The 25,936-nt window shown below is 40.0% G+C and overlaps 1 protein-coding gene across 3 annotated transcripts in view; it reads left to right on the forward strand.

Moving 5' to 3' along the window:
* The first annotated feature begins 224 nt into the window (after positions 1-224).
* LOC105491013 (S-phase cyclin A associated protein in the ER) overlaps positions 225-25,936 on the forward strand; it is a 560,926-nt gene continuing 535,214 nt past the window's right edge. The window contains exons 1-2 of one of the 3 annotated variants that reach the window (XM_071100885.1): positions 225-350; positions 20,407-20,471. In XM_071100885.1, coding sequence (XP_070956986.1) covers positions 20,466-20,471 — 6 coding nt within the window. In that variant the 5' untranslated portion in view covers positions 225-350; positions 20,407-20,465. Of the gene's footprint in view, positions 351-421; positions 457-761; positions 781-20,406; positions 20,472-25,936 lie in introns of those variants that run through there. The other 2 variants (XM_071100886.1, XM_071100887.1) reach the window with 2 other exon arrangements.

Here is a 25,936-nt window from a genome sequence, read left to right on the forward strand (position 1 = left end):
GGCAGGCGGAGGGAAGAGATTGAGTACGAGAAGGACCTGTGTGACCAAAAGCGGCGGTGTAAGCTTAACCTAGGAAAAGAAACAGCTTCAGAAAAGCCGCGCCCGGACATCGAACCAAATCAACTGTCCGAACTCCCCTCTGCGCGACCCAACGGCGCGAACCGACGTGCGCCTGCGCGCGGACTACACAGCTCTTGCAGCCGGGAGCGGCGCGGCAGCGGCTGAGATCACGTGGTGCGTCTAGAAGCCACCCCGCCTCTCCCAGGCCTCCCTGCCCCGCCCCGCCCCGCCCCGCCCCTTTCCCGGCGGGACGCTCTGAGCCGCTTCGAACTGCGCAGGGCGGCCGGGGGGTGAGTGTCCGCGAGGGGCGTGCGTAGCGCAGACCCGGGCGGGTCCGGGCTGGGGCGCGGGCCGTCTGAATGCCTTCCGGGGACTAGGGGACAAAATGGCGGCGGGGTACGCCCTTTCACCCCCTCCCCTCACCTGGGAGTGCGGGTGGAGCGGGGCAGGGATCGTTGCTGGGGGAGGGGAGCCGCGGTAGCCTGGGGAGGGCTCAGAGGTCGGCCTTGGGACGGGGGCGGGAGTGAGCCGCGTCCGGGCCTCCTCTGCGGGCTCATCTGGGGTGTTAGGGACGTAAGACCCCGCACACTACGCGGTCTGAGGGATGAGTAGGGGGCTGCCGCGTCACCTCACTTGGGGGCAGCCCCGGCCGCGGGTGACGAGGCTTCTGGAATGTCTAAATGCGAGGGGCTCCTGGAGGAGCCGCCCTTCGTTTGACAGGTGATCGTCATCGTCATCTTTCATTCTCAGCGGGGTTTACCGTACTTTCCCTGTACTCTGATCTTAGCTCTGCTCAGGAAACAGGGCAGGAATGGCCTCTCCGTCTTCCAGATGCGTGAGCTGAGGCCTGGAGGAGTGAAGAGCCCCTCGCACCTGGGAGTTGTGGGACCCAGCCTCCTGCCTCTGTTGCTGCTCTTCTCCCAGCACTTCCTTCGCGCCTTCCCCTACACCGTTTTCCAGTCTCGTTCGTGGGAACGGCAGCAGGGAGGAACGGGATTGTTAGAAAGCAGACACAAAACTGGTCCTCAGAGCAACATGTGCTGTTGTTAAGGGGGCCCCCGCTGAGATGAGGCCACCTGTTTGTGAGCAGCTTCCTGTTGCTGGTGGACTGCATCTCTTATTCTAGTTGTGATAAGTTATCTTCCGTGAAAATAGCTCTTCACTAATAGTCATTTTACCAAACAGATACTAATTCCTTATATGAATTATAGTTTGTCTTAGCTTATGGATTAATTTCATCATTAACTTTTCATCTTAAATAATCTGTGGTAGAAGGATGGGTGGGCTAGGAGTAATGCTTATTTTATGAATGGAAAAACGGGGGCTCAAAAGGTTATTATTTGCCTTAGATCACCAGCTGGTGAGTGGTAAATCTGGTATTAAGTTTTCTGACCTAAGGTTAGTAGTCTGACCACTGTCCTACTCTGGCCTATTCTGGTGCTCTGTCCCTTCTATTATTTCTGTTAACTATGACTTTTCCTCAAAGTTTGTTGGTTGCAGATGATTTATGCCACTTGAAATGAAGAATGATATTCACTAATTTGTTATCAATCAAAGAGTCAATTTTTAATGTGTTTTGGAAGGTTGTCTTTGTGGGAGAAGTAATCTGATGGCTTTGAAGGCAGATTGAGTTGAGTTTGAATCTCAGCTCCACCCCTTGTTTTTGGCAAATTAATTTTTCTGAGCCTTTCTCATCTGTAAAGTAGGAATAATATCCACCTCATAAATTTGTTGATAGTAATAAATTAGGTGTTTTTAAATATTTAGAACTGTTCCTGTCCCATGGTAAGCCCTCAACAAATGCTCTTTTCCTTCTTTCTTCACACTCCCTTGAGCTGCATTACAAATATTCTCTATGTGTCTTTGGTCCATTTGGGTCTGGTATAACGAAATACCTCAGACTGAATGGCTTATAAACAAGAGAAATTCATTTCTTGCAGTTCTGGAGGCTAGGAAGTCCTAGATCAAGATGTCTGATGATTCAGTGTTTGGTGATAGTCTGCTTTCTGGTTAATAGATGGCACCCTCTAGCTGTCTCCTTACATGGTGCAAGGGTGAAGGGGTCTCTCTCTGGCCTCTTATAAGGGCATTTATCCCATTCATTAACACTCTGCCCTTGTAATACAGTCATCTCCCAAAGGCCCCACCTCCTAATATGACATTGGAAACTAGAATTTCAACACGAATTTTGAAGAACACAAACATGCAGACCATAGCATTATGGTTAATCACTTGGTTGTTCAGGTCAAACAACCATGGAAATGTAATCAGCAGTACTGTACAAATGTGTTTTAAAATAAATTTTGGTGACTGGGGTCCAAAGGATGAAGTATTCTAAACGGACTTTAAAAATGTTTGCCCTTCGTGCTTCATAGGTATTTTAAGAACTCCTAAAAGATTTATAGTAAGGCCATTAATCTCTTCAATTAGCTGCAGGAATGTTTTAAAGATAAGTAAGATGAAGGGACTTGAGATTCTGTCATTTCTTTCACTTTCTTTTTTCTGGAAACCGAGTCTCACTCTGTCACCCAGGCTGGAGTGCAGTGGGGCGATCTTGGCTCACTGCAAACTCCACCTCCTGGGTTCAAGCGATTTTCCTGCCTCAGCTTCCTGAGTAGCTGGGACTACAGGCGCTCACCACCATGCCCGGCTAATTTTTTTTGTATTTTTAGTAGAGATGGGGTTTTGCCATGCTGGCCATGCTGATCTCTGACCACAGCCCAGATTAGTTTTAAAGGAGAAACAACTTCTTTGGGAATCACATGTGAATGCTATTTAAACACTTAGAAAGTGGTGGTATTATTTAGGGAGAAGTTTAATAGAATTCTCTCTAAGGGTACAATCTGATATCCATTGTGTAATTGGCATTTCTGAAATTGTAGAAGAGAAAACTGTAAATGGCTGGCATAGCAAAACTTAATAAAATTCTGTTTGCAGTTTCTGCTGGATGGTAACTTTTTTTTAAATTCAACTTTTATTCAACTTTTATTATATGGTAAAGGGTACATGTGTAGATTTGTTACATGGGTAAATTGTTTGATGCTGATGCTTGGGGTCCCAACTATCCCATCACACACACAGGCCATAAGCACAGTAGACAACAGGTGGTTTTTCAGCCCATGCCCCCCTTGGTCTAGTGATCCCTAGTGTCTGTTGTTCGCAACTTTTACCATCATGTATTCACTGTTTAATTCCCACTTATAAGTGAGAACACACAGTATTTGGTTTTCTTTTCTCACGTTAAGTCACTTAGGACAGTGGTCTCCAGCTCCATCCGTGTTACTGCAGAGGGCTTGATTTTGTTCTTTTTTATGGCTGCATGGTATTCCGTGGTGCATTTGTAGCTAACCTTTTTCACAAACATGTTTGGCTTTCACTGATTGGCTATGAGTCTTGTGAAATACAAAGAGTGAAAAGATCTGCAGTCCAGTGATGGAGCTAGCTTTAAAAATTATTAGAGGCCGGGTACGGTGGCTCACGCCTGTACTCCCAGCACTTTGGGAGGCCGAGGCAGGCAGATCACAAGGTCAGGAGATCGAGACCATTCTGGCTAATACGGTGAAACCCCGTGTCTACTAAAAATACAAAAAATTAGCTGGACATGCTGGCATGTGCCTCTAGTCCCAGCTACTCAGGAGGCTGAGGCAGGAGAATTGCTTGAATCTGGGAGGTGGAGGTTGCAGTGAGCCAAGATCGTGCCACTGTACTGCAGCCTGAGCAAGACAGCGAGACTCTGTCTCAAAGAAAATTATTAGAAAGAAATTATTTATGGAAAGACTTTTTCTTCTGTGACATGAAACACTAAAGATTTCGTGAAGTTTTGCCAAAATGATAACTTCTTAAAGTAATAAGTTCATTTTATGTTTTGAAACATACACAAAAGAGAATAGTATGATGAACTGCTATGTATCAATCTATTTCAAAAATTAGCTATACATTATACATAGGCAGTATTATTCCATAAAAGTTACCTCCCCACTAAATTGTTTTGAAGCAAGTTTCAGACATCGTATTTAATTTGTCAAGATTTTTGTATGCATTAGGACTGCTTTTAATACAGTATTGGAAAAGAGAGAGAGTTTCAGTATTTTCAATCGAGCATGCCACTTTCATGAGAGAAAATAAATAACTTGGTTGACATATTCATGGCAGTATATATAGAAGTAATCAGAATTGAAAATCTTATTAAACAATTTAGAATTATAAAATGTCTATATTGCTCTTCAAATTACTGTTTTTTCTTTTGAGATGGTGTCTTGCTCTGTCGCCCAGGCTGGAGTGCAGTGGTGGGATCTCGGCTTACTGCGACCTCTGCCTCCCGGGTTCCAGCGGTTCTCCTGCCTCAGCCTCCCGAGTAGCTGGGACTACAGGCGCCTGCCACCACACCTGGCTACAAACTACTCATTTTTACCATAATACATGTATTTTCTGATTAGCAAAGATATGAACAATTATTGGTAGTTTTTGAGTATGCCTGCGACAACATTAAAGTATCAGACTCAGAAAGGCAAATACTCAGATTTTCTTAAACGTTGGAAAAGGCAAAAACATGGGTGACAGACTTTGTGAACCCTGGAGAGGAACTGTGATTGCAAACCTCAATTTTTCTACAATTTATTGACCAATATGTGGATAATTCATAGATATACTATCCTGGCTTCAGTTAGATGGGCCCCTATATTTTGGAGTAGGGCTACCAGCAGGCTTCTCACTGCTTTGGGTCTGCCATTTACTCCTTGCTCTTTTACAACCTGTGTACCCAAACTTGGATAAAGAAAAGATATACCTTTCCTGGCACTTGAGCCCATCTTTACATTTCTATCTCTAGGATTCTTAGGCATCTCCACAGATATTCTGGAATTGCAGGGCAGAATAAGACAAGTGAGACTTCAGTTCTGAACAAGGCAGGAACTTGTTCAGACACTTTGGGCTCAGCCAGACCTAGTGTTCATTCCCTGTTTACTGCCTTTTGTCTTTGATTTTTTGGGTGCTGCACTTTCTGCTTGGCCACCGTTTTTTTTGCAGTCCCGAGTTTCTCAAATTTCATTTACTTGAGTACCCCTGTCAGTATTTTGCCATAGCCATATTTCTTGTGTATTAACTGATTTTACATTTAAGATAGTGTTACAGATTTTTGAGTAAATGTCATTTTATTGAAAGAAAATTATGTAAATTGTTTTATAGGTGGTACTTAGTTATGGCAAATATCATGAAGGTAGTAACTGAATGATTGCAATTTTGGACGTTTTGGATTAGGACATAGCTTGCTTTCTTTTTAAATTTAAAGCTTTATTGACTTCATATACCATAAAATCCACCCATTTAAAATGTACACTTCAGTGATTTTAATGTATTCACAGAGTTGTGGATCCATTACTGCAATCAACTTTAGAACATTTTCAGTACCCCAATGTGAAACCCCATAAGCATTAGCAGTTATTTTCCATTCTGGCCTCCCTCCCCACTTCCCCATCTTATCTCCAGCTCTAGCCACCCACTAATCTACTTGCTGTCTTTATGGATTTGCCTATTCAGGACATTTCGCATAAATGGAATTGTACAATATGAAGCCTTTTGTGTCTGACTTCTTCCATTTAACATAATGTTTTCAAGGTTCATCCATGTTGTAGCATGTATCAGCCCTTCATTCCTTTTTATGGACGAATAATATTCCATCATATGGATATACCACATTTTATTTATTCATTTATCAGTTCGTGAACATCTTGCATTGTTTCTACTTTTTGGCTATTGCTGCTGTCAATATTCTTGTAGAAGTTTTTGTGTGGACTTGTGTTTTCATTTCTCTTGAGTATAAACCTAGGAATAGAATTGCTGGGTTATATGGTGGCTTGTCTTTTACTTTTTGAGGAACTGCCAGATTGTTACCAAACCAGCAGTACTGGTTTACATTTCCATTGCAGTGTGTGAGGATTCCAGTTTCTCCACATCTTCTCCAACAGTTGTTTTGTCTGTCTGTTTGACTGTAGACATTTTGGTGGGTACGCCCAAGTTATGTCTCATTGTGGCTTTGATATGTATTTCCCTAATGACTAGTGATTTCAACATCTTTTCATATGCTTATTAGCCATTCGTATACATTTTTTGGAGAAATGAGAACATAACCCTTTTAACCTGACATAGTTATGCTATTTAACCTGACATGGGTTCTTATTCTTCCTCTTGGTTGCTCTCTGTTGGCTTTTTATTCATATAATCAAGTGAATTGCTCCCCAGAAATCCTTTGTGGTAATCTAGTGTGAAGTATACATCTCCTACTGATGTTTATTTTTACACTGTAGTACCTGTTTACCTAAGTGCACCTGGAAATATCTGGAATTTATTTAAAAACAAAGTTAAGAATTTCAGTTCAGAGGCAGAGACAATAATCTGTCAGATGCCTGATTGAACGCACAAGATGCGGTGATGTAAGGATTTGAAGTTAATCAGTATCTGGTGGGACTTAAGAAATAATAACTCAGTCTTCTCTTTTTTTTTTTTTGAGATAGAGTCTCTCTCTGTCACCCAGGCTGGAGTGCAGTGGTGTGATGCCAGCTCACTGCAACCTCTGCCTCCTGGGTTCAAGCAGTTCTCATGCCTCAGTCGTCCCAGTACCTGCGACTTCAGGTGCGCACCACCACACCCAGCTAAGTTTTTGTATTTTTGGTAGAGATGGGGTTTTGTCATGTTGTCCATGCTGGTCTTGAACTCCTGTGCTCAGGCAACCTGCCCGCCTCAGCCTCCCAAAGTGCTAGGATTACAGGTGTGAGCTGCTGTACCCGGCTAATCTTGAACTAACCTTTCTTTTTCCTTTTTGTAGGAAAAGGCCTGTAATTAAGAGTTTGTGAACTCTGGACTGAAAAATTTTAAGTGAGAGCCTAGTTTAATCTGTAATTTGGAAGTACTTTAAATTTAAATCATTACAGGGTTTTAAAGCTGTAATTGTAGTACAGTGCAATCATATATCAGAAAATCTGAAAATAACAAAAAAATTACCTATAATCCTCTGGTGCACAGCTACCAAGTATTGAGTACTGGTTGTTTGCCATCAGATATTTCTTCACGTTTACTTTCTTTGATTTTGAAAATAACCCTACAAAGTAGATATTTTTACTCTTGTTTTATAGCTGTGTACCCTGAGATTCAAAAATGTTAAAGAATTTGTCTAAAGGCTGTGTAGTTTGTAATTGGCAGACTTGGGATATGTATTTGTGTCTGACTTCAGAACTTACTCTTTTTTTAAAAAAAAAGTTAATATTTTTAGAGATGAGGTCTCACTCTGTCACCCAGGCTGGAGTGCAGTAGCACGATCATAGCTTACTGCAGCCTCTATCTCCTGGGTTCAAGTGAGCCTCTTTCCTTAGCCTCCCAGGGAGCTGGGACTACAGGTGTGTGCCACTATGCCTGGCTATGTTTTTGTATTTTTGTATTTTTGGTGGATTTCTGGTATTATTTTGTATTTTAGTGTATTCTCCACATTGCCCAGGCTGGTCTCAAACTCTTGAGCTCAAGTGGTCTGCCTGCGTTGGCCTCCCAAAGTGCTAGGATTATAGGGTTACAGGTATGAACCACTGTGCCAGGTCTAGGATTGTTTTTTCTATTTCTGTGAGAAACGTCATGGAGATTTTGATAGGGATTATGTTGAATTTGTAGATTGCTTTGGGTAGTATGGATATTTTAACAGTGTTAATTCTTCCAGTTCATGAACATGGGATGTCTTTCTCTTTATTTGTGTTATTTTCAGTTTGTCATCAATGTTTTATGGTTTGCAGTGTATAGATCTTTCTCTTCCTTGGTTAGATTTATATCCTAAGTATTTTAATATTATTATTATTATTTTTGTTGCTAAAATAAACAATAAAATAAACAATCCTAAAATAGGATGTCATTCTGTCACCCAGTCTGGAGTGCAGTGGTATGATCACAGCTCACTGCGGCCTTGACCTCCCCAGGCTCTGGTTATCCTCCCACCTCAACTTCCTGAGTATCTGGGACTACAGGTACACCCGACCATGCCTGGCCAATTTTCGTATTTTTGGTAGAGACAGGGTTTTGCCATATTGCCCAGGCTGATCTTGAATTCCTGGGCTCAAGTGATTGGCCTGCCTTGGCCTCCCAAAGTACTGGGATTACAGGTGTGAGCCACTGTGGCCAGCCTTTTATTGTCTTTCATGTCCTTCATGCTGTTTTAAATGGGGTTTTTTTTTTTTTATTTCTTTTTTGGATGGTTCATTGTTAGTGTGTAGAAAAGCTACTGATTTTTCCATTTTGTATTTTGATTTTATATACTACAACTTTACTGAATTTATTAGTTCTAATAGTTTTTGGTGGAACCTTTAGGGTTTTCCGTATATAAGATCATCTTATCTGCAAACAGACAATTTCATTTCTTTTTTTCCTAACTTGGGTACTTTTATTTTATTTTTTTTCTTGACTAATTGCCCTTGCTAGAATTTCCAGGACTATATTGAATAGAACTGGATGAGATGGCATTCTTGTCTTGTTCTTGATCTTAGAGGAAAAGCTTTTAAATTTTCACTGTTGTGTATAATGTTAGCTGTGGGCTTGTCATCTATGATCTTTATTATGACATTACTTATGTACCTAATTTATTGAAAGTTTTTATCTTGAAAGGATGTTGAATTTTGTCAGATGCTTTTTCTGCATTTATTGAGATGATCATATGATTTTCATTCTTTGTTCTGTTAATGTGGTGTATCTGATATGTTAATTTGCATATGTTGAACCATTCTTGCAACCCACAAATAATTCCTACCTGATCATAGTGTATGATGCTTTCAATAAGCTGTTGGATTGGTTTGCTGGTATTTTGTGGAGGATTTTTGAATCTATATTCATCAGGGATATGGGCCTGTAATTTTCTTTTCTTCTAGTGTTTATGTCTGGCTTTGGTATTAGGGTAATGTTGGCCTTGTAAAATGAGTTTGGAAATATTTTCTTCAGTTTTTGGGAAGAGTTTGAGAAGAATTGGTATTAATTCTTCATTAAATGTTTGGTAGAATTTGCCAGTGAAGCCATGAGGTCCTAGGTTCTTCTCTCTCCTGAGTTTTTTATTACACAATCAGCCTTCTTACTTGTTATTGATCTGGTCAGATTTTTTATTTCTTCATGATTCAGTCTTGGTAGGTTGTATATTTCTAGGAGTTTACTTACTTTCTCTAAGTTATTCAATTTGTTGGCATGTAATTATTCAAAGTAGTCTTTTATGATCCCTTTATTTCTGTAATATCAGTTGTAATGTTTCCTCTTACATTTATAATTTTGTTTGTGTCTTCTTTTTTCTTAGTCTAGCTAAAGGTTTTTCAGTTTCATTTATCTTTTTCATAAGAGTTTCATTTCAACTCTTAGTTTCATTGATCTTTTCTGTTTTTCTAGTCTCTATTTCATTGATTTTTGCTCTTATTATTTCCTTCCTTATGCTGACTTTAGATTTATTTTGTTCTTTTTTTAGTTCTTTGAGGTGTAAACTTAGGTTCTTTATCTGAGTTGTTTCATCTTTCTCTTTTTTTCTTTTCATAGTTGGGATCTTGCCATGTTGCCCAGGTTGGAATGTAGAGACTAGTTTCAGGCATGATCATAGCACACTACAGCCTCGAACTCTTGGGCTCAAGCAATCCTCCCACCACAGTCTCCTGACTAGCTGAGATTACAGGTGTTCACATCATGCGAGGCTGAGGTCTGTCTGTGTCATTTTTTTTGAGTTGAAGTCTCACTCTATCGCCCACGCTGGAGTGCAGTGGTGTGATCTCAGCTCACTGCAACCTCCACCTCCCAAGTTCAAGCGATTCTCCTGTCTCAGCCTTACAAGTACCTGGGACTGCAGGCATGTGCCACTGCACCCAGCTAATTTTTTGTATTTTTAGTAGAAATGGGGTTGCACCATGTTGGCCAGGCTGGTCTTGAACTCCTGACCACAGGTGATCTGCCCACCTCGGCCTCCCAAAGGGCTGGAATTACAGGCCTGAGCCACTGTGCCCAGCCCTGTCTGTCTTTATGTAGGCTTTTATCACTATAAACTTGCCCCTTAGAACTGCTTTTATTGTATCCCATAAGTTTTGCTATGTTGTATTACCATTTTCACTTGTTTCAGATACTTTTTGATTTCCCTTTTGATTTTTTTCTTTGACCCATTGATTGTTTAGTTGTGTGTTGTTTAATTTTCACATATTTGTGAATTTTTCAGTTTTCTTCCTGTTATTTCTAGCTTTATACCATTGTGGTCAGAAAAGGTACTTATCATTTAAATCTTCTTGAATTTGTTGAATTCTTGAACTTCTTGAGTTTTGTGGCCTAACATATGATCTATCCTAGGGAATATTGTGTGTGCTTGAAAATGTTTTGTATATTCTGCTGCTGTTGGTTGGAATGTTCTGCATATGTCTGTTAGGTCCATTAGGCCTACAGAATTGTTCAAGTTCACTGTTTCTTTGTTGATTTTTTTTTTTGTCTGGATGGTCTATCCCTTGTTGAAAGTGGGATATTGAAGTCCCCTACTATTAACGTATTGCTGTCTATTTTTCCCTTCAGTGGCGTTAAAATTTTGGTGCTCCAGTGTTGGGTGCATACATATCTACAGTGGTTATATCCTTTTGATGAATTGTCCCTTTATCATTATGCAATGACTTTCTTTTTTTTTTATTATTATTATAGTTTAAGTTCTAGGGTACATGTGCACAAAGTGCAGGTTGTTACATAGCTATACATGTGCCATGTTGGTTTGCTGCACCCATCAACTTGTCATTTACATTAGGTATCTCTCCTAATGCTATCCCTCCCCCAGCCTCCACCCCACGACAGGCCCCACCCTGTGTCCAAGTGTTCTTATTGTTCAATTCCCACCTATGAGTGAGAACATGCAGTGTTTGGTTTTCTGTCCTTGTCATAGTTTGCTGATAATAATGGTCTCCAGCTTCATCCATGTCCCTGCAAAGGAAATGAACTCATCGTTTTTTATGGCTGCATAGTATTCCATGATGCATATGTGCCACATTTTCTTAATCCAGTCTATCACTGATGGACATTTGGGTTGGTTCCAAGTCTTTGCTATTGTGAACAGTGCTGCAGTAAACATACGTGTGCATGTGTCTTTATAGCAGCATGATTTATAATCCTTTGGGGATATACCCAGTAATGGGATTGCTGGGTCAAATGGTATTTCTAGTTGTAGATCGTCGAGGAATTGCCACACTGTCTTCCACAATGGTTGAACTAATTGACACCCCCACCAACAGTGTAAAAGCATTCCTATTTCTCCACATCCTCTCCAACATCTGTTGTTTCCTGACTTTTTTTTTTTTTTTTTGAGACAGAGTCTCGCTTTGTTGCCCAGGCTGGAGTGCAGTGGCTGGATCTCAGCTCACTGCAAGCTCTGCCTCCCGGGTTTACACCATTCTCCTGCCTCAGCCTCCCGAGTAGCTGGGACTACAGGTGCCCGCCACCATGGCCGGCTAGTTTTTTGTATTTTTTTAGTAGAGACGGGGTTTCACCGGGTTAGCCAGGATGGTCTCGATCTCCTGACCTCGTGAGCCGCCCATCTCGGCCTCCCAAAGTGCTGGGATTACAGGCTTGAGCCACCACGCCCGGCCTGTTTCCTGACTTTTTAATGATGACCATTCTAACTAGCATGAGATGGTGTCTCATTGTGGTTTTGATTTGCATTTCTCTGATGGCCAGTGATGATGAGCATTTCTTCATGTGTCTGTTGGCTGCATAAATGTCTTCTTTTGAGAAGTGTTTGTTCATATCCCTTGCCCACTTTTTGATGGAGTTGTTTTTTCTTGTAAATTTGTTTAAGTTCTTTGTAGATTCTGGATATTAGCCCTTAGTCAGATGGATAGATTGCAAAAATTTTCTCCCAATCTGTAGGTTGCCTGTTCACTCTGATGGTAGTTTCTTTTGCCGTGCAGGAGCTATTTAGTTTAATTAGATCCCATTTGTCAATTTTGGCTTTTGTTGCCATTGCTTTTGGTGTTTTAGTCATGAAGTCTTTGCCCATGCATATGTCCTGAATGGTATTGCCTAGGTTTTCTTCTAGAGTTTTTATGGTTTTAGGTCTCACATTTAAGTCTTTATTCCATCTTGAATTAATTTTTGTATAATTTTGTGTAAGGAAGGGATCCAGTTTCAGCTTTCTACATATGGCTAGCCAGTTTTCCCTGCACCATTTATTAAATAGGGAATCCTTTTCCCATTTCTTGTTTTTGTCAGGTTTGTCAAAGTTCAGATAGTTGAAGTTCAGATGGTTGTAGATGTGTGGTGTTATTTCTGAGGCCTCTGTTCTATTCCATTGGTCTATATATCTGTTTTGGTACCATTACCATGCTGTTTTGGTTACTGTAGCCTTGTAGCATAGTTTGAAGTCAGGTAATGTGAAGTCTCCACCTTTGTCATTTTTACTTAGGATTGTCTTGGCAATGCGGTCCCTTTTTTGGTTCCGTATGAACTTTAAAGTAGTTTTTTCCAATTTTGTGAAGAAAGTCATTGGTAACTTGATGGGGATGGCATTGAGTCTATAAATTACTTGGGGCAGTATGGCCATTTTCATGATATTGATTCTTCCTATCCATGAGCATGGAATATTATTCCGTTTGTTTGTGTCCTCTTTTATTTTGTTGAGTAGTGGTTTGTAGTTCTCCTTGAAGAGGTTCTTTACATCCCTTGAAAGTTGGATTCCTAGGTATTTTATTCTCTTTGTAGCAATTGTGAATGGGAGTTCACTCATGATTTGGCTCTCTGTTTTTCTGTTATTGGTGTATTGCTTGTGATTTTTGCACATTGATTTTATATCCTGAGACTTTGCTGAAGTTGCTTATCAGCTTAAGGAGATTTTGGGCTGGGATGATGGGGTTTTAAGTATATAGTCATGTTATCTGCAAACAGGGACAATTTGGCTTCCTCTTTTCCTAATTGAATACCCTTTATTTCTTTCTCTTGCCTAATTGCCTTGGCCAGAACTTCCAACACTGTGTTGAATAGGAGTGGTGAGAGAGGGCGTCCTTGTCTTGTGCCAATTTTCAAAGGGAATGCTTCCAGTTTTTGCCCATTCAGTATGATCTTGACTGTGGGTTTGTCATAAATAACTTATTATTTTGAGATATGTTCCATTAATACCTAGTTTATTGGGAGTTTTTAGCTTGAAGGGCTGTTGAATTTTGTCTAAGGCCTTTTCTGCATCTATTGAGATAATCATGTGGTTTTTGTCATTGATTCTGTTTATGTGATGGATTATGTTTATTGATTTGTATATGTTGAACCAGCCTTGCATCCCAGGGATGAAGCTGACTTGATTGTGGGTGGATAAGCTTTTTGATGTGCTATGGATTCAATTTGCCAGTATTCTACTGAGGATTTTTGCATCGATGTTCATCAGGGATATTGGTCTAAAATTCCCTTTTTTTGTTGTGTCTCTGCCAGGCTTTGGTATCAGGATGATGCTGGCCTCATAAAATGAGTTAGGGAGGATTCCCTCTTTTTCTATTGATTGGAATAGTTTCAGAAGGTATGGTACCAGCTCCTATTTGTACCTCTGGTAGAATTTGACTGTGAATCCATCTGGTCCTGGGCTTTTTTTGGTTGGTAGGCTCTTAATTATTGCCTCAATTTCAGAGCCTGTTAAGGTCTATTCAGAGATTCAGCTTCTTCCTGGTTTAGTCTTAGGAGGGTGTATGTGTCCAGGAATTTATCCATTTGTTCTGGATTTTCTAGTTTATTTGCATAGAGGTGTTTATAGTATTCTCTGATGGTAGTTTGTGCTTCTGTGGGCTCTGTGGTGATATCCCCTTTATCATTTTTTATTGTGTCTATTTGATTCTTCTCTCTTTTCTTCTTTATTAGTCTTGCTAGTGGTCTATCAATTTTGTTGATCTTTTCAAAAAAACAGCTCCTGGATTCATTGATTTTTTTGAAGGGTTTTTTGCGTCTCTATCTCCTTCAGCTCTGCTCTGATCTTAGTTATTTCTTGCCTTCTGCTAGCCTTTGAATTTATTTGCTCTTCTCTAGTTCTTTTAATTGTGATGTTAGGGTGCAGATTTTAGATCTTTGCTGCTTTCTCTTGTGGGCATTTAGTGCTATAAATTTCCCTCTACCCACTGCTTTAAATGTGTCCTAGAGATTCTGGTATGTTGTGTCTTTGTTCTGATTGGTTTCAAAGAACATCATTATTTCTGCCTTCGTTTCATTATTTACCCAGTAGTCATTCAGGAGCAGATTGTTCAGTTTCCCTGTATTTGTGTAGTTTTGAGTGATTTTCTTAGTCCTGAGTTCTAAGTTGATTGCACTGTGGTCTGAGAGATAGTTTGTTGTGATTTGTTTTATATTTGCTGAGGAGTGCTTTATTTCCAATTATATGGTCAATTTTAGGATAAGTGCGATGTGGTGTTGAGAAGAATATTCTATTGATTTGGGGTGGAGAGTTCTGTAGATGTCTGTTAGGTCCACTTGGTACAGAGCTGAGTTCAAGTCCTGGATATCCTTGTTAACCTTCTGTTTCGTTAATCTGTCTAATATTGACAGTAGGGTGTTAAGGTCTCCCATTATTATTGTGTGGAAGTCTAAGTCTCTTTGTAGGTCTCTAAGGATTTGCTTTATGAATCTTGGTGCTCCTGTATTGGATGCATGTATATTTAGGATAGCTGCTCTACTTGTTGAATTGATCCCTTTACCATTATGTAATGGCCTTTGTGTCTTTTGATCTTTGTTGGTTTAAAGTCTGTTTTATCAGAGACTAGGATTGCAACCCCTGCTTTTTTTTGCTTTCCATTTGCTTGGTAGACCTTCCTCCATACTTTAGTTTGACCTGTGTGTATCTCTGCACATGAGATGTCTCTCCTGAATACAGCACACTGATAGGTCTTGACTCTTTGTCCAGTTTGCCAGTCTGTTTCTTTTAATTGAGACATTTAGCCCATTTACATTTAAGGTTAATATTGTTATATGTGAATTTGATCCTGTCATTATGATGTTAACTGGTTATTTTGCCCGTTAATTGATGCAGTTCCTTCATAGCATCAATGGTCTTTACCATTTGGCATGTTTTTGCAGTGGCTGGCACCGGTTGTCTTTTCCATGTTTAGTGCTTCCTTCAGGAGCTCTTGTAAGGCAGGCCTGATGGCAACAAAATCTCTCAGCATTTGCTTGTCTATAAAGGATTTCTCCTTTACTTAAGAAGCTTAGTTTCACTGGATATGAAATTATGGGTTGAAAATTCTTTAGGAATGTTGAATATTGTCAAATACTCTCTTTTGCCTTGTAGGGTTTCTGCCAAGAGATCTGCTGTTAGTCTGATGGGCTTCCCTTTGTGGGTAACCTGACCTTTCTCTCTGGCTGCCTTTAACACTTTTTCCTTCATTTCAACCTTTGTGAATCTGACAATTATGTGTCTTGGGGTTTCTCTTCTCGAGGAGTGTCTTTGTGGTGTTCTCTGTATTTCCTGAATTTGAATGTTGGCCTGCCTTGCTAGGTTGGGGAAGTTCTCCTGGATAATACCCTGCAGAGTGTTTTCCAACTTGATTCCATTCTCCCCATCAGTTTCAGGTGCACCAATCAAACATAGATTTGGTCTTTTCACATAGTCCATATTTCTTGGAGGCTTTGTTCGTTTTTTTCACTCTTTTTTGTCCAATCTTCTCACTTCATTTCGTTAATTTGATCTTCAGTCACTGATATCTTTTCTTCCACTTGATTGAATTGGCTATTGAAGCTTGTGCATGCGTCACGAAGTTCTCGTGCCATGGTTTTCAGTTCCATCAGGTCATTTAAGGTCTTCTCTCCACTGTTCATTCTAGTTAGCCATTCGTCTAACCTTTTTTCAAGGTTTTTAGCTTCCTTGCAATGGGTTAGAACATGCTTCTTTAGTTTGGAGAAGTTTGTTATTACTGATCTTCTAAAGCCTGCTTCTGTCAACTTGTCATTCTCCATCCAGCTTTGTTCTGTTGCTGGTGAGGAGCTGTGATGCTTTGGAGGAGAAGAGGCACTCTGGTTTTTAACAATTTTCAGCTTTTCTGCTCTGTTTCTCCCCATCTTTGTGGTTTTATCTGCCTCTGGTCTTTGATGTTGGTAACCTACAGATGAGGTTTTGGTGTGGATGTTGTTTTTGTTGATGTTGATGCTATTCCTTTCTGATTGTTAGTTTTCCTTCTAACAGTCAGGTCCCTCAGCTGCAGGTCTGTTGGAGTTTGCTGGAGGTCCACTCCAGACCCTGTGTGCCTGGGTATCACCAGTGGACGCTACAGAACAGCAAATATTGCAGAACAGTAAATATTGCTGCCTGATGCTTCCTCTGAAATCTTCGTCCCAAAGGGGCCCTTGCCTGTATGAGGTGTCTGTTGGCCCCTCCTGGGAGAGATCTCACCGTTAGGCTACATGGGGGTCAGGGACCCACTTCAGGAGGCAGCCTGTCTGTTCTCAGAGCTCAGACGCCATGCTGGGAGAACCACTGCTTTCTTCAGAGCCATCAGACAGGGATGTTTAAGTCTGCAGAAGTTGTCTGCTGCTTTTTGTTCAGCTATGCCCTGCCCACAGAGGTGGAGTCTGTATAGTCAGTAGGCCTTGCTGAGCTGTGGTGGGCTCTGCCTAGTTCAAGCTTCCTGGCTGCTTTGTTTACCTACTCAAGCCTCAGCAATGGTGGATGGCCCTCCTCCACTAGGCTGCAGCCTTGCAGGTTGATCTCAGACTGCTGCGCTAGCAGTGAGCAAGGCTCCGTGGGCGTGGGACCTGCTGAGCCAGGCATGGAAGAAAATCTCCTAGTCTGTGAGTTGCTAAGACCATGGGAAAAGCGCAGTATTTGGGCGAGAGTGTACCGATTTTCCAGGTACAGTCTGTCACGGCTTTCCTTGGCTGGGAAGGGGAAATCCCTGACCCCTTGCACTTCCCAGGTGAGGCAACACCCTGGCCTGCTTCGGCTCGCCCTCCGTGGGCTGTACCTACTGTCCAACCAGTCCCAATGAGATGAACCAGGTACCTCAGTTGGAAATGCAGAAATCACCCGTTTTCTGTGTTGATCACACTGGAAGCTGCAGACTGGAGCTGTTCCTATGTGGCCATCTTGGAACATACTCTGACTTTTTAAAAAACTTTTATTTTAAGTTCAGGGGTACAAGTGCAGGTTTGTTATGTTGGTAAACTTGTGTCATGGGACTTTGTTGTAGAGATTATTTCACTACCCAAGTATTCAACCTAGTATCCATCAATTATTTTTCCTGATCCCCTCCCTCCTCCCACCCTCCACTCTCCAAAAGGCCCCAGTGCATGCTGTTCTCCTCTATGTGTCCATGTGTTCTCATCATTTAGCTCTCACGTATAAGTGAGAACATGCGGTGTTTGGTTTTCTGTTCCTGTGTTAGTTGGCTATGGATAATGGCCTCTAGCTACATTCATGTACCTGCAAATGACATGATCTCACTCTTTTTTATGACTCCATGATATTCCCTGTTGTATATGTACCACATTTTCTTTATCCAGTCATTGAGGGCATTTAGGTTGATTCCATGTCTTTGCTATTGTGAATCGTGCTGTAATGAACATACAGGTGTATGTGTCTTTATAATAGAATGATTTATGTTCCCTTGGGTATATACCCAGTAATAGGATTGAATGATATTTCTGTCTTTAGGTCTTTGAGGAATCACCACAGTATCTTCCTCAATGGCTGAACTTAATTTACACTCCCACCAACAGTGTATAAGTGTTCCTTTTTCTCCAGAACCTTGCCAGCATCTGATTTTTTTTATTTTTATTTATTTATTTTTCAGAGAGAGTCTCACTCTGTTGCCCAGGCCGGATTGCAGTGGTGAGATCTTGGCTCACTGCAACCTCTGCCTCTTGGTTTCAAGCAATTCTCCTGCCTCAGCCTCCCAAGTAGCTGGGATTACAGGAGCTCACTACCACACCCAGCTGATTTTTGTATTTTGAGTAGAGACAGGATTTTTCCCTGTTGCCCAGACTGGTCTTGAACTCTTGAACTCAGGTGATCTGCCCACCTCGGCCTCTCAATGTGCTGGGATTACAGAAGTGAGCAACCGTGCCCAGCTGTGAGTTTTATTTTTATACATTTTCACATTGTTAGCATCCTTTTAAAAAATTTGTATAAATTTATAGGGTTCATGTACAATTTTGTGGGAATGTGAATTATTACACCCTCTATGGAAAACACTATGGGGATGTCTTAAAAAACTAAAAAATAGAATTACCGTTTGATCCAACAATCCCACTACTGGGTATCTACCCAATGGAAATCAATATGCCAAAATGATACCTGCACTTATATGTTTATTGCAGTGTATTCACAGTAGTAAAGATAAGAAATCAACTTGTGTCTATCAACAAATGAATGGTTAGTCTTCTCTTGTTTCAACTTGAATAACTTCTTTTAGCCTTTTTGTAAGGTGGGACAAACTCCCACAGCTTTTCTTTGTTTGGTAGCGTTATGATTTTAAATCGGGCCAGGTGTGCATGGTGGCTCATGCCTTTAATCCCAGCACTTTGGGAGACTGAGGTGGGTGGATTGCTTAAGCCCAATAGTTCGAGACCAGCCTGGGCAATGTGGTGAAACCCCGGCTGTGCCAAAAAATAAAAAAAGTACCCAGGCATGGTGGTGTGCACCTGTAGTCCCAGCTACTCAGGAGGCTAAGGTGGGAAGATGGCTTTAGTCAGGGAGGCAGAGGTTGCAGTGAGCCAAGATTGCACCATTGCACTCCAGTCTGGGCGACAGAGCCAGGCCCTGTCTTAAAATGAGTGAATGAATTAACGAATGTTATATGGGAAGGCCTCATTGAGAGTGACATTTGTGCAAAGTGAATTGGGAGTGTTCCACATGGGAGGTCCAACAAGTGTAAACCCATAATGCCAGAATATGTCTGGCATGCTGGGAAACATAAGGAGGCCAGTGTGATTGGAGTACAATGAATGCTGGGGAGAAGGGGTATATGGAATTGGAAAATTTTGGACATGATAGGCTACCGTGAGGACTTTGGCTTTTACTCTAAGTGAGATGGAGAGATGTTGGAGGTTTGTGAGCAAAGGTAGTACATTTAAAAATATAGAATAGCTTTACTGATAAATGATTCATATACCATATAATTTCCCCATTTAAAAATGTTTTTTAGTATATTCACAGAGTTTTGCAGCCATCACCATAATTACTTTTAGAACATTTTCATCACCCACTAAGGAAACCCTGTGCTTATTAGCAGTTACTCTCATTTTCTCCTAACCCCCCAGCCTTCAGCAATGTCTCTTTTCTGACGTTATGGATTTGACTGTTCTGGACATTTCACATATGTGGAATCATACAATTTGTGTTCTTTTATAACTGGCTTCTTTCACTTAGCATGTATTGTAGTATGTATTAGCACTTTCTTCCTTTTTTTTTGGTCTTTTATCCGTTTTTATGTCCTTTTATTCATTGTGTGAATATGCATTTTATTTATCCATTCATCAGTTGACGGGTATTTGGGTTGTTTCTACTTTTTAGCTGTTATGAATAATGCTGCTGTGAACATTTGTTTTTTTCTGGACATATGTTGACTGGTACTGCATTTTAAAGGAGCATATTTTATTGACAAAGGATAAATGATCTAGGTTTTCTTCCAGAAGGAGGTTTGGTTCCAGTTGCCGCTTTCATTTTTTTGTTCACTGACTCTTCATACAGGGTTAGGTCTTTTTTTTTTTTTTTTCTTGTTAAGCAATTTCCCAGTCCCTTTCTGTTCTGTCTGGTTTCCCTGACTTGGATTTCTTTGAGTAAAAGTTTGGCCATATTAAATAGGTTACCTGAAAGGTATGGGCTGTTGTACTTAGAGCCTTATGTAATTGTTAATTAAGATATTCTGATAAAATCTTAGTTTATGAACGTTCTTAAGGGAAGTTACAAAGGGTTTTCTATACTGAGTTGAGACTCATTAGTGAGTCAGTTCAGTGAAAGCAGCATTTAAAAACCGAAATAGAATACAGAAGGAAATATTAGAGTGCATCTGTTACTTTACGAAACTTTTAATTCAGTTAAACGTGTATGAACTGGGTAAGATATAAAACGTGTATGTGTTTGTGGGTTGTAGTAAAAAAGTTTGGAACCCCTCTGGGTTAGGATGTCCATGTAATTAATACTATTCCTTTTCCATTTTATTTTTATTTTTTGGAGAGCATTGAGGTCTTGTTCAGCATGGAGTATTTAAAGCCTGCTATATTATACCCCAACAGGTAATATAAAGGAGCAGTTTTTTTGTTGTTGTTATTGTTTAATGTAAGTGTGGGGATGAGATTTGTATCTTTTTATGAATAATTATGGTTTTCTGGTAATGTTATAACTAAGCATATATATTTTTTTTATTGTAGGAGTCATACTCCATGGGTTTATGTGATAAATGATCTTGGCATAGAAGAGAATTTAAAGAATGATGGTAAGTGATAGCTTAAAGACTAGCCTTAGTTTTTTTGCCTTTCTCTTTTCTTCCTTTCTTTTATCTTGTTTAATGTAATAGTTGTTTCATTCAAGATACCCTGTGGAACACATTGTCATAAAGCACAGTGATAAAGTGAGCAACTATGAATGTACTATTCAACCTTAGAGCCCAGGAACCCTGCTGCTCCTCAGGCTTGCCTCTAACACTTATGGTACCTAGCTTAGGAATACAAATGGAAGCCAGCTTTTAAAATGTCTTAAAATTAAATAGTTACCAATCAATGGATACTAACAGCCTGACCTGGCCTCCTATCCAGGGTCCAGCCGGGTCTTAAAGGAATCTGCTCTCCCTGGGTCAGGTAGGGTAGAAGTTGGGCTAGGGTAGGTCTTGAATCTGGTATGGGGACTGATGTGAAATTCCCCAGAGAGCCAGGGAAAAACAGGTTTCTGTACCCCACACTTTACTTTTCTAACTCAACATTTTTCAGGCAATTCCAAACATCATCTTAAACTACTCAAATTGAGGAGGAGAAAGGAATGTAGGTATATAGGGAGTCCAGTCTGCCTGGATACTTCCTTTGGGATAGTTGGGGTGACTAACCTTAATCAAAAGCAGATTCTTGCTCTGGTTTTTCCAGCACAGATGCTGATTTGCCTTCTTCCTTCTCCTCTTATTGTGTCTGGCCTAGGGGTACCCAGTTTAGTTTGAGTCCCTCTCTCTTAATTTGTGTTCACTCAATTAGTTACTGATCCCTTTTGGATTTTGGTGTTTTTGATAGGTACAACCTTCTAAAGTGTGGAGCTCAGGGCAGAGCCCCTTCTTCTGGTTGAAAGAGCAGGAAAGGGCTGGGTGTGGTGGCTCATGCCTGTAATCCCAGCACTTTGGGAGGCCTAGATGGGCAGATCACGAGCTCAGAAGATCAAGACCATCTTGGCTAACACGGTGAAACCCCGTCTCTGCTAAAAATACAAAAAATTGGCCAGGCGTGGTGGCGGGCGCCTGTAGGCCCAGCTACTCGAGAGGCTGAGGCAGAAGAATGGTGTGAACCCGGGAGGCGGAACTTGCAATGAGCCAAGATCTCACCACTGCACTCCAGCCTGGGTGACAGAGTGAGTCTCTGTCTCAAAAAAAGAAAAAAGAAAAAAAAAAAAAGAGCAGGAGAGCATCTATTTGTTGTGTGCTCTTATCTCATCCCTCCCCACTTCATACTCTTCCTCAGTTCTAAGGTTTTGATTTTTCATATCTTGTCATTTGGGGTTATTTTCTGTTGGTCTGCTTTTGGGTCTTTTGGTCATAAACTATGCTTTTGTTTGCCAGAAGATTTCTTTTTTTTTAATCTACCCTAATTTTGAAAGATGGTCTTAGAGGGAATAGAAGTCTAGGTTGACAGATTTTTTTTTTTCTTAATATCTTTTTTTTTTCTTCTTGAGACAGAGTCTCTCTTTGTCACCTCGTCTGGAGTGCAGTGGCACAATCATAGCTCACTGCAGTTTTTACCGCCTGGGCTCAAGCAGTCCTCCCACCTCAGCCTCCTAAGTAGCTTGGAACTATGCTACCACGGTTGGCCGATTTTTTATTTTTTATATTTTTGTAGTGATAGGGTCTTGCTTTGTTGACCAGGCTGGTTTTGAACTCCTGACCTCAAGTGATCCTCCTGTGTTGGTCTTCTTCCACAGTGCTGGGATTACAGGCATGAGCCACTATGCCTGGTCTATCTTAGTATCTTGACAAAAGAGATTCCACCATCCTAATATGCAGCATTTACATGGTTCAAAATTCAAACTATAAAACAATGTTCATTTAGAGAAATTCAACTTTCTTCTCTCTTCTTTCTCTTCTTCCCTTGTGGGTAACATTAAAATTTGTTTTAATTGTAATTTCTAAAATTTAAATTGTGCTAATACAAATAACATGACATTTACCATCTGAACCATTTTTAAGTATACAGTTCAGTGGTATTAAGTATATTCATATTGTTATGCAGCTATCACTATTACTCATCTTCAGAACTCCTTGTCTTGCAATATTGAAACTCTATATACATTAAACAATAATTTCCCATTTCCCCTTACCCCCTGCTCCTGTACACTTGCTGTGTCTGAGATTTTGACTACTTTATGTACCACATATAAGTGAAATCATCCAGTATTTGTCTTTTTGTGTTCGGCTTATTTCATTTAGCATAATGTCTTCAAGACTCATCCATATTGTAGCATATGTCAGAATTTCCTTCCTCTTTAAGACTGAATAATATTCTATTGTCAGTATATATTACATTTTGCTTATCCGTTCATCAGACACTTGGACTGTTTCCCCTTTTTAGCTATTGTGAATGATGATGCTATGAACATGGGTGTACAAATATCTCTTCAAGACTGTTTTCAGGCCAGACGCAATGACTTACACCTGTAATCCTAGCACTTTGGAAGGCCAAGCCAGTTGGCTCACTTGAGGTCAGGAGTTTGAGACCAACTTTGCCAACTCTGGCTCTACTAAAAATACAAAAATCAGCTGGCGTGGTGATATGCGTCTTTAATCCCAGCTACATGAGAGGCTGAGGCATGAGAATCGCTTGAATGCAGGAGGCAGAGGTTGCAGTGAGCCATGATCATACAACTGCACTCTAGCCTGGGTGTCAGAGCAAGACTCTTGTCTCCAAAAAGTAAATAAATAAATAAAATAGTGAAGAACTGTTTTCAGTTATTTTGGGTACATAACCAGAAGTGGAACTTCTAGATAATATGGTAAATCTACTTTTAATTTTTGGAGGAACTGTCATAGTGTTTTCCGCAGTGGCTGCAACATGTAAAATTCCCACCAACAGTGCACAAGGGTTCCAATTTTTCCACGTCCTCGCCAACATTTTTTATTTTCTGTTTTTTTGATAGTAGTCATTTTAATGGGTGCATGGGTAATCATTTTTATTAATGTTTGATTTATCCTTTATATTTTCAAAAAGAAGAATGTGTATATTTATATGTATATACATGTGTTTTTCTTTTTTGAACCTAAGACAATATATTTTAGTATCTTGGGAGGTTTTTTTTTTTTTTCACTCAGCAATATATTTTAGAGTGTTAAAGATCTTAATTTCTTTTTATAGCTGCATACTATTTCCTATTGATCTTTGTTTTAAAACTCTAGCAGGTAAGATATAGTAAAGCTTTTCTTATCTGCCAATTGTGACTCTAAGGAATATGTCCAAAAACCTGAAAGTGAATGAAAAATGCCTGTGATCATACACAACAGATAGTCCACATACTGTAAGTATATTCACTGTACTTGCAGAATTCTTGAGTTTCTTATTCAGAACTGCAATAGTACATTTCCCATAAGCCTAGCAAATAAGAATTGACAGCTAATAGCTTGTTAGGGAAGAGGAGAAAATAATTAATAATTAAGCTTTTGTGTCCTACTTAATCATCAGGAAGTAAAGAACTAAAAAAATCTTTAACAACACTTTTGTCTGTGCCCATTTATTTTAGGACAACTATCTTTGGTATTTCTATAACTCCTGAGGCATAATTAAATTATAGTATCATATAGAAGTTGGTGTTCATAGTGATAACCTGAAGTTATCAAGAAAAGAGTAGCTTTCTTTAGTAGCCTCTGTTGCAGAGGTCAAGGAAATGTGTTTAGAGATTTTCATACAAAATAGTAAAACCAAAAAGAATTTGTGCTTAGCAGGGAAAACTTCAGTTATCAATTTATGTAGAACACCTCCTTTCCCAATAATGTTCGTTTATTGATTTTTTAAAAAAATCATTCTGCCAGTTCATTCATTCATGACATATTTATGTGCCAGGCGCCATCCTAGACAGTGAGAATAGAGTAGTGAACAAAACCTAGTCCTTCAGAAACTTACTGTCTAATGGAAAGACAGAATAAACATATTAAGTGTATGATTTAAAATATAATTGTGGTTAAGTATTACAAAGGAGTACAAATTGGTTTGAGTATATAAAAGGAATCCTGGCCAAGTCTTGGGGTTGAAGAAAACTTAGCCTTAGGAAGTTACATTTAAGTTGGGATTCAAAAGATCATTAGGCTTTGGCTGGGCTAAGAGGAATACTCTTCTTAGAATGCTTTCAGTAGCAAGTAGAGTTGGCTTCAGATAAGAGTTGATCCAGTGGCTCAACAGTGTCATCAAGAATTTGATTGCTTTTCCTCCACTTACTCTGGCTTCTGTTCTGTTGCCGTTATTTTAAGACTTGCTGTCTTTATGATCCCTAGATGGTTAGCAGTAGTTTTCAAAGCTGTATATTCCCTAATATATGGCCAGTAGGAGAGTCTTTTCTTTAACATTCCAGTAAAAGATCTGAGATCCTCAATTTTGATCACCTTAGGTCACATGCTCACCTCTGGATCAGTTGTTGTGGATAGGTGAGCAGATTGACTTAGGGAAGGTCTTGTGCTGCGCCCTGGAGTTAGGGACAAAATGTGCTTATCTAGAACCACAAGGGACCCCAACAAAAACTGTTAGGAGACGAGGATGTAGAGAATGAATGCTAGGGAAGAAGCCAATAAATGTGCATTATAGAGGGGCAGATTATTCCACATAGAAGAAATAATTCTGTGTAAATGTCCTGAATTAGGATGGAGCTTGGTGCTTATGGGGAACTGAATGAAAGTCAGTGATATTGGAGCATGGCAAAGGAGGAAAAGAATAGTATAAGATGAGACTGGAGGCCAGGTCATGTGTTTATAGATAATACCAGATTTCCAAAGTGGTGCTGCCAGTTTTGTTTCCTGTCAGTAGTGTATGGGAGGAGTTGCCCCAGATCCTCACCAGTACACAGTATAATCATTTATTTATTAAAAAATTTTTTTTAGTAATTTTGATGACCGATTCTTAGTACTTTTTCATTTGATTATTGGCCATTTAGGTATCATTTGTGAAGTGCGTACTCAAGTTTCCTCTTCATTTTTTTATTGACCCAGTAGACTTCTTTTTTGACTCAGTGTCTGTCTTCTTCTTCCTCTCTTTTTTTCTTTTTTAAATAGAGACTGGGTCTCACTATGTTGCCCAGGCTGGTCTCAAACTCCTGAGCTCAAATAATTCTCCTGCCTTGGCCTCCCAAAGTCCTGGGATTACTGGCATGAGCTACCGTGCCTGGCCTTGACTCAGTGTCTTTCTTTTTTTGCAATTGATTTAAGGAGTTCTTTATCTTGAGTCTAAGACCTTTGGCACCTTTGGCACTTCTCTTACTTTGTAGCTTGCGTTTTCATTTTTTAATACCGTCTTTTGAATAGGAACTGTTCTTAATTTTAATGAAATTTGGTTATTAAATTTTTCCTTTATGATTAGTGCCTTTTGTGTCCTGATTATTTCTTTCTACCTGAAAATCATGAAAATATTCCCCTGTATCATTTTTGGTAACTTTTAATTTCATTATAATTTTAAATTTAAGAAAGGTTGTAAGAAGACTATGAGGAATTCTTGTATATCCTTTTGCTAGATT

Source organism: Macaca nemestrina, chromosome 7, assembly GCF_043159975.1.
Source record: "Macaca nemestrina isolate mMacNem1 chromosome 7, mMacNem.hap1, whole genome shotgun sequence".
NCBI lineage: Eukaryota > Metazoa > Chordata > Mammalia > Primates > Cercopithecidae > Macaca > Macaca nemestrina.